The sequence below is a fragment of the Ciconia boyciana genome, chromosome 1, assembly GCF_034638445.1.
Source record: "Ciconia boyciana chromosome 1, ASM3463844v1, whole genome shotgun sequence".
In the NCBI taxonomy this organism is placed as follows: domain Eukaryota; kingdom Metazoa; phylum Chordata; class Aves; order Ciconiiformes; family Ciconiidae; genus Ciconia; species Ciconia boyciana.
In genome coordinates, this window is record NC_132934.1 from 193,979,643 (window position 1) to 193,992,324 (window position 12,682).

Below are 12,682 nucleotides of genomic sequence, written 5' to 3' on the forward strand. Positions count from 1 at the left end.
TATATAGCAAACAGCAAATAGTGAAGAGGTGCCAGACTGTTGCAATGTATATTAAGGTCTTCAGAGCCTGCATGTGCATCCCATGCTTTTAATCTTAAATAGCCTATCAGTAGTCTTCCTAATTCCATGGAGACTTGGATAAAGAAACCTGCAACAGGCAGGTAGCAAAACAGTTTTAAGGAAAAAAAATATCTCCATTTACTTACTTATATTTAGTATTTTTACTCCCCCAAAATGTATACAACTTGAAATACATAAGAAAGAACAATTTCAGACATGTCATTTTAACTTATTCTTGTGCCTAAATTGAATCAACCTTAAAACTGTATCAAATCAATAATAAACGGGATTTTTATTTTATCACATCATAGTACAAGTCCTTTCCTACATGTGTCACTATTTGATCCATCTGTAGCTCATTGATCTGTAAGTAATTATTTAATATATACTGTCTGCCGACTTACCAAGCCTTAGGCACTGTCGCATTAGACCTCCGGAAGACATGTTTTTTTCAGCTTCAATCTCACTAAAATTTAGAGAACTGGCAAATACTAGTACATCAACCATTGCCATCAGACGGCTGAGAAAAGTTACTGCTGTCTCTGCTGACATTCCTTGTGTCACTTCAATATTTTCCAATTCAGTCTTTAAAAGGAGATAATTGAATTAAACAGTTTGAACTCAACTGAAATATAAAGACAGCATGTACACATACAAATCTAAACTGTTATGCTTAATGACAAATACATTGAAAAGTTATTTAAAAATCTCCTACTATTACCATTAACATAAACTGTGAGTGAAATTCAAAGTAAGACAGCATGAAGATTGAGAAAATTATTTACATTTACATGCTGTAAGAGACAAGAAAAAGTCTAATATAAATAAGAAAGTTATTAGCAATTACATAAAGTGTGGCCAGGTAGTAAAACAATGCACAGTATATAAGGGTGCAATGTACTCTTACATTATTCCATAGGCTAAGCAAACTGACAGGTAACAGATGAAAGTAATTACACTGTAGAGCTTTTACATTCCTTTAGACAAACAAGTAAAAGTGAGGAGCGGAGTGGGAAAAACTGGACAGTTTTGCCCCGTTTCCACGAATTGATTCTCCGTGGGAATGCTTATACCACATAGGAGCCTGACAGAGTCCAATTCTCCTGGAGATCAGCAGAAAGTATGTTTACACCCTCACGACAGCAACAGGGGGGAAGTAAAAACGTGACAAGTTACATGGCGTGCAGCTCCCATTTCCCAGAGGATGGCCATTTCTTTCCTAATGTAGTGTTGGACTCTCCTTAATGGGAATCCACAGAAAAATGCTGAATGAACTCAATATTTCAGAAATCTAAAAGGGGGTCATGTTTTTCTCCAAAAAGATACTTAGATGTCCAGAGTCATGTTTTCAAATGCATTCAGGTGTCTAACAGTGCAGATAAATGAGTAAACAGTAAGTTTAATTAAAAAAATAAATATCTGTTTAAACACATTGACCCCTGGAGCTAGGCAAAATTGAAAATAGGATTTAGTACTTGACTGTGTCCACATTTATATGCTTAAATACTATTTTTAAAATTGTTCACAGATGGCTGATTCTTATTGATTGTCAACAACATTTCAGATCGCAGGGCTTTTCTGAACACAGACTTTAGTCCCTTTGAAAAGTATTATTTTCATTGTATTTGTTTTTATTCATTTGCTTAGATGTATCTATGAAAAAAATTCAAAATATATTTTGTGCTGTTAAGGCCATTTCCCTCCAAAGAAAAAGAAATACAGAAAAATAAAAAAATCCTTTATTTCCATACTTCTAAAAAATTAGTATCTTCACTCATGAGTCACTTTTTAGAATACTGTACATCAAAAATTATAAAAGTGCAAACTGTGCCAAACAGTATTAAGGAAACAACTGTTTTGAAACATGAAGGATATAATGTGACATGTGTCACCACAATGATAGATACCACTTCATTTAATTTCTCTTAAGGATGTAACATGTCGGTTACATGAGTGATTTGGGAAGGGCTGTCATCTGTCTGATCTGCCCAATAATATCAGAAAATGGTAAAACGATAACTCTCAGAAGAACTATTTCCAGCCTATCTTCTTTAGCCAGATCTCCCCCGCTTAGTGTGTGCCGTGTTCCTACGTTTTGAAAAAATAAATTGCTGGGGTTTTTTATAACAGACTAGAACATCATTTTTGAAAGCACTCATCCAAAGAAAATAGATTTGCAAAAATCTATAGCCATAACAGTCTGCTAGAAAAACTCATAGGTTGTTACAGAAACTTGAACTTCGAACTCATGCTTGAAATAACATCAGGCTTGCTAGCAGCCAATTGACTGCCTGCTGTTGAATTTTCTCAAGCTTCAACTCTATTGCATCCATCATAGTCTTAAATCTACTCAGTATATCTATTGCTTTTTTTTTTTTGCAAGTTATGCAATAAATTTATTTTATATAACATTTTACCAAGATTTTTGCAAACTTTGAAATGAAAAAAAAAAATTTTTTTTTTTACAAATCTCCCTAAAATTCTGCTGTATGGAAGAAAAAAAAAGACTGACAGTTTTTTACAGCAAAACTTACCATCAGTTCTACCTGTTAAATACAGCACATTGATATTCTAATAACGTTTAAAATAAGCTCCATCGTTGATCAAGCTGCCTTCAGGTATTAGCAATATTTTAGATAGGTGTACCTCAAAAACTCTTTAAAAAGTGAACTGATCACTATTTCATGACTACTCAGGGTCCTTTAAGAGCACTAACAAGTCTCCCATAAAATTAACATGTTCAGGGCCTAAAGAGTTTTTCTATTGACAACAACATTTATAACTTAAATTAGCTCACAGATCTACATTCAGACTGGCAGTTAACAGTAAGCATCATACTTGACAATGCATTAAGTTACTCAAGGGAAACATGTTAGGAAAAGTTAATGATTACACCCAATATATTCCTATTCACTTCCTATTATATGATACAGGAAAACAACAATAATAATAATAAAAAAGCCAAAATATTAAATGATCAAAAATAAGGTATTTTTGAAAATGCAAAAAACTGAAACTTACAGCAGCAATACTAACCTTAGAACCCTGGACATGCAACAGACAAAACAGACAACAGATCACAACAATAAAAGAAAAAGAAAATTATTTAAGTTAACTAAAAATACAATGTAAAATTGAAACAAATTAGTATCTTGGAATTAGACATTTGCTTAATTTATAATTAGAACAGCAAAACATTTCAGCTCAGCATGGACATTTGAAAATAAAGACTTCTAAGAGATAGCTATGCACAAGGAAAACTGTAAATCTTGTATTATTATGTTCATGTAAACACTGATTCTTCCAAACCAATGTACATCTTTTATGTAGTACATAGAGCAATTTTATGAAGCAATGTAAACCAAAGTAATGTTTTCACTGATTATATAGAAATAAAATGAACGTTTTACAACAAGCCATTTAACTGAAATGTAATAAAGTAGTTCATCTTTGTACAAGGAGGCAAATATGTTTAAAATGCTTTCACAAAACAAATGTAAATCACAGAAAGCAAACCAGTTCTTCATGCATAATGCTCCTTCCTTTGAAGCAACACATAGCTCATTATATATATTACATTTGGGTGTGATTTCTTCAACCTGAACTAGTTTCATACTGGCTATTTGAATGCTTTTGAACCACAGGAAAAAAAAAAAAAAAGATTCACTAAGTCCCTGGGACTGAGTTAGTCTTCAAATTTCAATGTTTACAATTAAACAGCTGTGTAAAATTTTTATGCTTTAATTTTAGGTAGAAGCACTTTCTCTTTTATCACAATGGGCTAGGAACTAATCCTTAAGTTTCACTGGTTATGTTTTAAAAGGAGAAAGAAACTGAAATTTCAAGCCTCTATCAGTATTTTTGCCATTTAAATAGTGGAAAAAGCTAACAGAAAAAAACCAAGCTGAAACAAACTGCTTGCCTTCCTTTTGGAACAGAAAATACCATGTTCAACCAGTTTTTAAATGTGTCTTCCTCTTTTGTAGCTGAGAATTAACCTATGACTATTTTCTCTCGATTACTAGCTGACAATTTTTACATCAGTGTGCCACTGTTGATTCTCAGAATTGTTATAGATCACACAGCACCTGTGGCATCACATGAGTCATGAACATGATAATGATAATGCTTAACACTATACACAGGACATACAGAAAAATATCTCATCTTGGCTTTTAATCCACAGACCTAATAAGACTGTCTTTAAATGTTTAATTGAGTTTTGTAGACAACCGTTCACACAACACCAGCAGCCCTCAGATCACAATTTGAGAGCTGCTGTTTTAAAAGCTGCAAGCACGAATTAGAATTACAGACTTCATGGACTAAGTGGAAATACAAACTAGTTGCAAGGGGTCTGGAAATTTACTCTCAATTGTCACGTATATTTCAACTCCTCAAATTCTTTTGCCTTACTCAATGTCCTCAAGTCTCTGTCACAGCTGCTACCCTTGTAGTAAGTAATGATTATTTCAAGTTCCTAGCTTGTACAGAAAGTGTTTTATCTGGCAACCAGCTGCTATTAACAGAAAGCATCTTCTGCAAACCTTTTTCCTTACAGCTCCCCAAATATGTTTTTTTCACAGTTGTACACCATCTTAAAAATGTCTTCCTTATAGCTGTAATGTAAAAAAAAGCCTCAAAGACCTCCCACACAGAAAGAAAAGAAAAAGGAAATCAGAATTTTATATTTTATGACCTCCCTATAATATTGGCAGTTATCTAATATCCCCCGATTTAATAAGCAAGACATCAGAATCAACAGTGGAACACAATCCAGCTTACATTGTAAAACAACAAAACTGGTTATTTTTTTGTTAATATTTGCTTCCACTTCAAATCATTTCACATATACAATTGACAACCCTTTAAACACACCAGCATTTGAAGCAAGTCCTTGTACAGATCCTGAGACAGAGGTAGTATAGAATTGAAATCAAGGGAAATACTAAAACATGTGGGAGTAGATTACTGTGAATTACAGTAAACTTTCCCATGTATTCTATACAAATGTATAACCTTCACTCTGCTCTTCAGTAACTCACAGATTTGTGAGTGGTTTGTTTTCACAGATAATGCATTTTTTCTTTTCTTCTTCCTATTCATATTTAAAGGCTCCTATTCACAGCACTATTCAGATCATCCTAGTCTGGATTAAAAAAAGCAAAGCAAAAGGCATATTTCTGTTACAAGAATTAAATAGTGAGGAAATTCCATAATTAAGATTCCCTATTCTATAGCAGACAAGGGATCATGGAGTAATTTTCCACCCAGCCCAGAAGAATTTCCATTTCACTACAAACCTAACTATGCAAAGGAAAAAGTCTTTTTGAAATGGGAAATTCCCCAAACATTTATCTTTTTAAAGCAAGTGAGGGAACACAATATAGAATCTGTTGCACAAAAGAAAAAAAAAATCTGCAATTCCTCCAATATTCTGAAAGTCATTTTGCTAAATTTATCTGTTGGTTCTTTTCTGCATACAGCCTTAATTAATTCAAGCATCCAATATCCAGTATCTATTCTACTAATGAGAAATAGGCCAAATGCCTTTAAAAAAATGAGAGGCAATGGGACACACATAATAACAACCAACTCTATAGCAGACTGTTGAGAAGAGAGTTTTGTAACAGTCATTTAGGACTGTTCAAGAACCACCAGCCCAGGATGAGGCCTCACTTGAACTCAGACTGACACACTGAAGTCAAGGAACTGTGGATAGGTAGGACTGTGAGACTGATAAAGGAACTGTGTTTCTGTCTGTCATCCTCTCCGTTAAAAAACAAGTAAGCTACCTCGTAAAAAGAGGCTCGATTCAGCTCCAGGTTAACAATCATTGCAGTCGATGGACCCTACAGGAATCTGGCTGACCAGCCACTAGAAGTCTACATCAGAGATAATGGAATCATTTGCTTCTATTGAGTAGATCTCCATTGGCTAGAAATCTAGTCCACATGCAAGTACTTCAAATGGATACCTAAATTTACCCTATTCTCTTCCTGAATTCCATCCTGTTTTATCATCCCGAAGTAGAAGGGTGGAATGACCTTTACTGTCTGTTCTACAGCCTTTTTGCTCTCATATTTCATTATTCCAGACCAAAAAGTAAATTAATTTTTAGAAGTAGATGTAAGTTACATGTCCTATGCCACAAATACAACACACTAAGAGGAAATAAGTAAGAATTACTACTTTAAAATTTCAATATGGGCCCAAAAGGCCTTAAATGGGAATATTTGAGAGTCACCATTCATGAACATGAAAAAGGAAGAAATGAAGTAAAATAAGGTCATACTTGTTGATAAACTGAATATATGTATTCTACAGGATCTACAAAATGTGAGGGTTTTGACACCCCAGAACAGCTCCACAGAATAGGGATATGGAGGATCAGAGGCTTTCAAAGACAGACAGACTAAACAAGATGAAGACTCTATGGATTTAAACAGGCACACCAGGAGACATGACTCAAGCCTACAAAGTCATAAATGATATGGAGAAGAATAAAGACCCGATTAGCCACTCCTTTCATAGCATAAACAGTAAGGCACATAGTGACTTTATATATTTCAGCAGGCTTAAGAAAACAAAGACAAGAAGTGCTTCAAAGGTTATATAATTACTTTGTCAGACTCAATGCCATAGGATATTATAGAGGCTAAAAGTGTAAGTAGCTTCAAAAACGATCAGATAAAGTCTAGAAGGATAAATTCCTCAGTAGTTATTAAACATGACAGCCTGGACCCTCTCTCTAGCTGTTAAAATCCTAACTGCTGAAATGAAGTATCATTAGAGCAATCAATATGCTTGCTCAGACTTCTGTATTTCGATGTAAGCTGCAAACAGCCACTGTTGGAGGCAGAATGCTAAACCAGCCGGGCCCTTGGGCTGACCCAGTAAGGCAGCTTATGTAATATGTGGACAGCTTGCTTTCGTAAGAGTAGTGCAGTACTGCTTGACTGGACTTCTAATACCATGCCCAGTTTAAATGACAGAATCACAAAATCACACAGGATCACGGAATGGTTGAGGTTGGAAGGGATTCATGAGATGCAACACAAAATTTGGACTGTATATTTTGTGGAAAAAAAACATTCATTAATGTAACTAACTAAAACACAGCAGGTTCCATCTGAAAATCAAGAAACACTTTTTCGCTGTGAGGGTGACTGAGCACTGGCACAGGTTTCCCAGGGAGGTGGTGGAGTCTCTATCCTTGAAGATACTCAAAAGCCATCTGAACACAGGTCTGGGTAACTGGCTCTAGGTGGCCCTGCTCGAGCAGGGGGGTTGGACCAGATGGCCTCCAGAGGTCCCTTCCAGTCTCAAACATTCTGTGATTCTTTGAATCGGTGAGGGAAAGAGAGTATTAGCTCTTTCCTCCCTTGAGAGTTATGCCGGCAGAAAGCATCACTAGAAGGCCTGCCATAAGTGTTTTTATGCAGTGGAGACATTATATAAATCTTCCAGTTTCAGTTCTTTTCTCTCCTCCAATTAGCAGCTCTTGGAAGGAGGAGAGTGAGACAGTCTTTTGTAACTGATTGTAAGCACTGGACTACATTGCCCTTTCAAGACTGAGAAGAATATATTCCTAACCAGCAGCCCATCCACTCTTTCCCCAGCAGTTCAAGGATGCAAAAGTATTAGAAGTCTGGGAATCAGTATGAAACTACTTTTCATTCATCATATGATGGATATTCAGAAGTGGTCTGATGCTCAGCAGGGCATCTGGTCCCTTCATAACTGTGATCCAGAATAATACTGAGGGAGAGCACCTTCTCTAAGAAGGTGGAAGGATGTGCTCTGCTCTTTGTATCTGTCACAATGATGAATAAATCCACCTTCCTGCTAATGTTTATGGACAGGCAATGACGGAACAGGAATGGAATTGAATGGGACGGAAGAAGCTCTCTGCTAGGTGGAAGTGATTATGAAATCATCTAGACAGTAATGGTTATTTCCAGGTGAAGTTAATTTGTGATTTTATTAATTACTTCTCCCCAACCTCCCTATACATCTGCGACAAAAGTAATCACTTTTTTAAAAATTTCAGAATAGGATTAATTCAGTTTGAAGCCAACTACAGATCTTTCAGTGAATTAGTTTATTTCACAATTTATTTTTATTTTATTATCCTAATCAGATGGCAAAATTGAGCATTTAATACACATAGTCCCCATGTAGTGGAGAAATGCATGCATAATACACACATTTCAAAATGTAGTCTTTTTTATCAATGCATGAAAATTACTGCTATTGTAGCAAGGCAGTATCAACACACAATATTTTAACAAATGGATGTTGAATTTATAAAGTTGTATCAGCTATCTATCTATATGCACACACACACGCATATATATATTTATTATCCAGAATAGAGGGAAATGGTGAAGTGCAAAATTATTATTCTATAGAATGGCTCTGCAGTGTCATAAACCCGGATAAGAGCTAAAAAACACCAAGACCATTCAATCAAATTGCAGCCTAATTAATGATGTGCCTGTTTTATGTTTTTACATAAAAGATGGCAAAGAAAACATCTTCATTTTCAAATGATGTCCAAAAGGTTTGTTTTAGAAAATATATCCCAATGTCCTTTTATCTAAAGACTGGTAGTACAGCCTAGATCTCAAGATGGCTTGGTGTGCACTTTCTCATCCTTGTCAATATTTACAATGAAGCACCTGCAAAATCTTTTATTCAGCAACCTTGATGACATTCTTGTGACTACAGAGAACTAAAGTCTTTCCTGTGAGTCTTGCACTTTTGCTTATAGTAAATATTTTCCCAGTTATCACAGTGAAAATAATAAAGACACAGCATTTAACCATTAATTGCCTGGCTGAAAGTCATATTAAAGTTTAGCCAATTGCTAGTCCATATATTCATACCTTTCAAATAAAATCGTGCAAAACGTTTTTTTTCGCAAGCTAACTAGAATAGTAGAGGCAAAGTAAAGTAACATCAATTGCTGAATGGCTAGAACAAGGAATGGAGCTTTTACTGCCAAACTACATTTGTAGCCTCCAGTGCCTACTAGCCACATTACTTCAGAGGAGCCTCTTTGTCCCTTCTCGGCCTCATTTTCTCCCCTTTCAAAGACCAATACTGACTGCAGACACTTGCGGGATGTTCAAGATAAAACATTTAGTATGAAAGAAATAGTTACAGACATTACATGCACAGACAAGGCATCACATTCAAATACTGTAATTACTACTGGCAATAAGGCAATATTTACAAAATATTTCTCCCTTTTTCATTAAGCATTCTATTAGGCTACTCTGCCTGCCTGAACTGTGATCACCTAAGAAATTACAACTTACTAAGAACATTGGAGTGGATAAAAATATCAGCCTATTTCAATACAAGATTAAAACAAAAAAAAGGAAACAAAGGTCAGGACCTACTGAAGGAAGAAGTAAACAGAGTAGTGAGGGGATGAATTCTGGTATCATTTGGCATGCAAACAAATGGTGGCCATGCAAAACAGATTTATGAATATCAATGACTATTCATAAAGCATGTAATTTTGTTACAGTAATCATGATTTGTAACCATGATCCTAATGGTCTTCTCTTTCAAATGAAATATTAAATATCTACTTAATACTACTTCTCTAATAAAATTAGCATTTCAAATGCAAAATATTATAAACACTCTGTATATCAAAGCTTAACAGTTTCGATTATAAATTTAAATTTTTTGAAGGAATTCGCAGAGAGGTGACAGGACCCTAAAGAAGAAAAGTCAGCTGCAAATAGTGGTTTTTATTAGTAAACCCAATTTCTAATATGACCACTAGGTGGAAATATTGTACTTACAGTTGGGGATGTGGCTGCTGACAGCAATGGTAAAATTCCTCCACAAGCAATAATAATATTGTCTACCATCTGGGAAATGAGGTGTATTGTGTTGTGTACAAAAATAATATTTTCATTGCTATTGACAAAGTCCATCACAGACTTTGTGGAGTGACTGCAAGAACAGAAGAAAGGATGGATTAAAAACAAACAGTTAAAATAAAAGTTTAGATAAATTTATTCTTTGCAACCAGACCATAAGTGTTTCCTTCATATAAAGGCAAAATCTTGTCTACAAAACTTTGCATGTAAATTGTCTAAAAATATGAACAGGACTAGTCTAATGAACAAATTGATTGCTACCTATTTTCACACCAGGATTAGTTTCAGATACCCAGTTGAGAACAATGGCTCGTAACCTTTTATTCCCATCAACCAGTACTTCACTTCACAGGCAGTTCTTCTGAAAGCAGTGGGGTTGTTTCTTCAGTGTGAAAGTTATTATTTAATATTAAGAGTTCACCATACTGCACCAGTGCCATTTGAAGCACCCTTGATAACACCTAATGATAATACCTGCTAGTGTTTTAAAGGAGAAACTTGATAATATGGTGATACCTTGATCTAATATTAACTTTATTAACTAATATTAAATTTAGCATTAGCAATAGCTTAGCAAGCCACAGATGCTAATAAGATTAGCTGAAATCTCAGCAACTCCTAATTGGTGGGAAATTGTCCCATGAAACAGTCACTTCCCCAAAAAATAAAACACTGTGTGAAAATATTGAGGAATACTCAGTCTATAAGTATATTCTTTTCCAAAAACAACATTGTTGCCAGCCAGCAAACAAAAATTAAAGGCTTCAATTGAAAATATACAAACTGAACTTTACTCTCCAAGCATTACCTAAACACAAAGTACAAACCCCTCCCACATATTTGGCCAAAAAGAATTATCAAAATTGTCTATTTCCTAGTGACTGTCACAGAACGGTTCAACGAACTGGAAATTAAATGCAATCTAAATTGGTCCTTGGATATAACAATGCTCAAGTTTTCTGAAAATGAACTATTCTGTCCTGGAAATTAGACTAAATAGTGTCTGTTATACCTAAGGGCTCTGATAACAGTAAGTTATTGAGTATCTCTGTTAAAGTGTACAAAAAACCTAGGAAATCACATTGCTGTCATAAAATATAACATAATCACCAAGACTAACTACAACCAGGAGCCGACATGCAAAAAAAAATTTGTCAACTAGAAAGAGTGATTCCTTAGAAAATGTTATAGGAAAGGTTTGCAGGTAGAGCAGCTCTCTTTTAATTGATCAGTTTTAAAAAATGGCCATTAGCACATACACAACTATTCCTCATGTCTGAAACAGAAGCAGCAGATTCTACGGCTAAACATAAGCTGAAAGAGCAGCGGAGTTTAGTTAGGTATGTATGAGTTATACAATCTCTCAAGAAAACAGAAATTGTTACCGGTGAAATAGAGCCGTTACAGGCTGGGAAGGAGTGAAAAGGGAAGATACAAGATACAGAAGGGCACTTCAGCTAACACCAACTCTTTCCCTTTCCACTATCCCAGTAACATCCCCTCTACAACACATCTAATTTTTCCTTGTTGATGGAAACACACAAAACAGGAGTTAAAGAAGAAACAACCACCTACCTTCTCCAAACATGTACATCTGTTTCTAGTGCAAAAAGCAAGTCTGTCAGGAGCCGCTGGTGCATAGGAGACCATTTAAACTCTGGAATACGAAACATAGTTGTGCGTGGGCCTGGACTAAACTGTCGTCGCTGCTCTTCCGTCATTGGCATTCCTCGAAATCCCAAGTCAACACGTAAATCCCGGTCTTGCTGGGTGACAGATCGACCCTGTACTGCCTACATAAACAAGAAGTTAAAAAATCATGTTAACTTTTTATGATGTGTTTTTGAATGGATCACAGAATTTGAGAAAGGATGGGCTAAAACTGGACTCGAGCAGAAACTATAGGAGATATTGATATTCCAAGGCAGGCAGTATCATTCAGTAAAGGAGCTGCTCCAATTCAAATCAATCAGCACTGATGGGCTACGGCTGTCCTTCCTTTCAGCTATTCACCAATATTTTACACTCAGGTTCTTCACTTGAAGTATTACAGAAAAGACCAAATGCAGCACGTACAAGGTCAGCAGTGACAAGGCTTTTTTATAGGAAACAACCATTCTTTTGTGCTGATAACATAATTTTCTTTGAATATTTGATTCAAAACATGGGCAAACTACAGAGTGATGGCTTCAAGGAATCAGTGTACTTTTAGACAGCTCCTCATTTGCCAAAACCAATTTATTTATCTGGTCTTTTTAGCAGGATCATTAGAGAATCAAGTCTAGTTTCCCAAATCTCATTTTCCCAATTTTGTTACACTTTGTTAATTGGTTAATAGTTTTATGGATCCTCAGGACATTCTTTAGATTCTCCCAACAGGTGGTGGATGTGAATTTAATTCTCCTTCAATACCTACATAGTCATAACTGTTTCCACTTGGTGATTAAAGACAAAAGATACACATAGAGGATATGATGGAGAATATCGTGAAGGAAAAAGTAGTAAAGAACAAATATTTTGAATTAATTTGAGGCAAATATTCATAACAACAAAAGTACTTATAATATGCAACATCTCTGAAAGGAAGAAATACAAATTCTGATCCTTGAAATTATTTCAAAGTGACTTTAGATTAGCTTAAAACTGGCAAAATAGAAAATATACTTCCTTTGTTCACATATTCATTTCCTGATCTCAGTATCCTGTTTTAAATCTGG

General features: G+C 35.2%; 1 protein-coding gene across 4 annotated transcripts in view; it reads right to left on the bottom strand.

The window, feature by feature from the left end:
* Positions 1-12,682, bottom strand: part of NBEA (neurobeachin) — a 522,877-nt gene that overhangs the window by 329,815 nt on the left and 180,380 nt on the right. For 2 of the 4 annotated variants that reach the window (XM_072854781.1, XM_072854766.1), the window contains exons 23-26: positions 11,541-11,758; positions 9,885-10,038; positions 3,097-3,105; positions 465-645 (exon numbers count right to left, since the gene is read on the bottom strand). In XM_072854781.1, the coding sequence (XP_072710882.1) occupies positions 465-645; positions 3,097-3,105; positions 9,885-10,038; positions 11,541-11,758 (562 nt within the window). Of the gene's footprint in view, positions 1-464; positions 646-3,081; positions 3,106-9,884; positions 10,039-11,540; positions 11,759-12,682 lie in introns of all 4 variants that reach the window. The other 2 variants (XM_072854775.1, XM_072854755.1) reach the window with 2 other exon arrangements.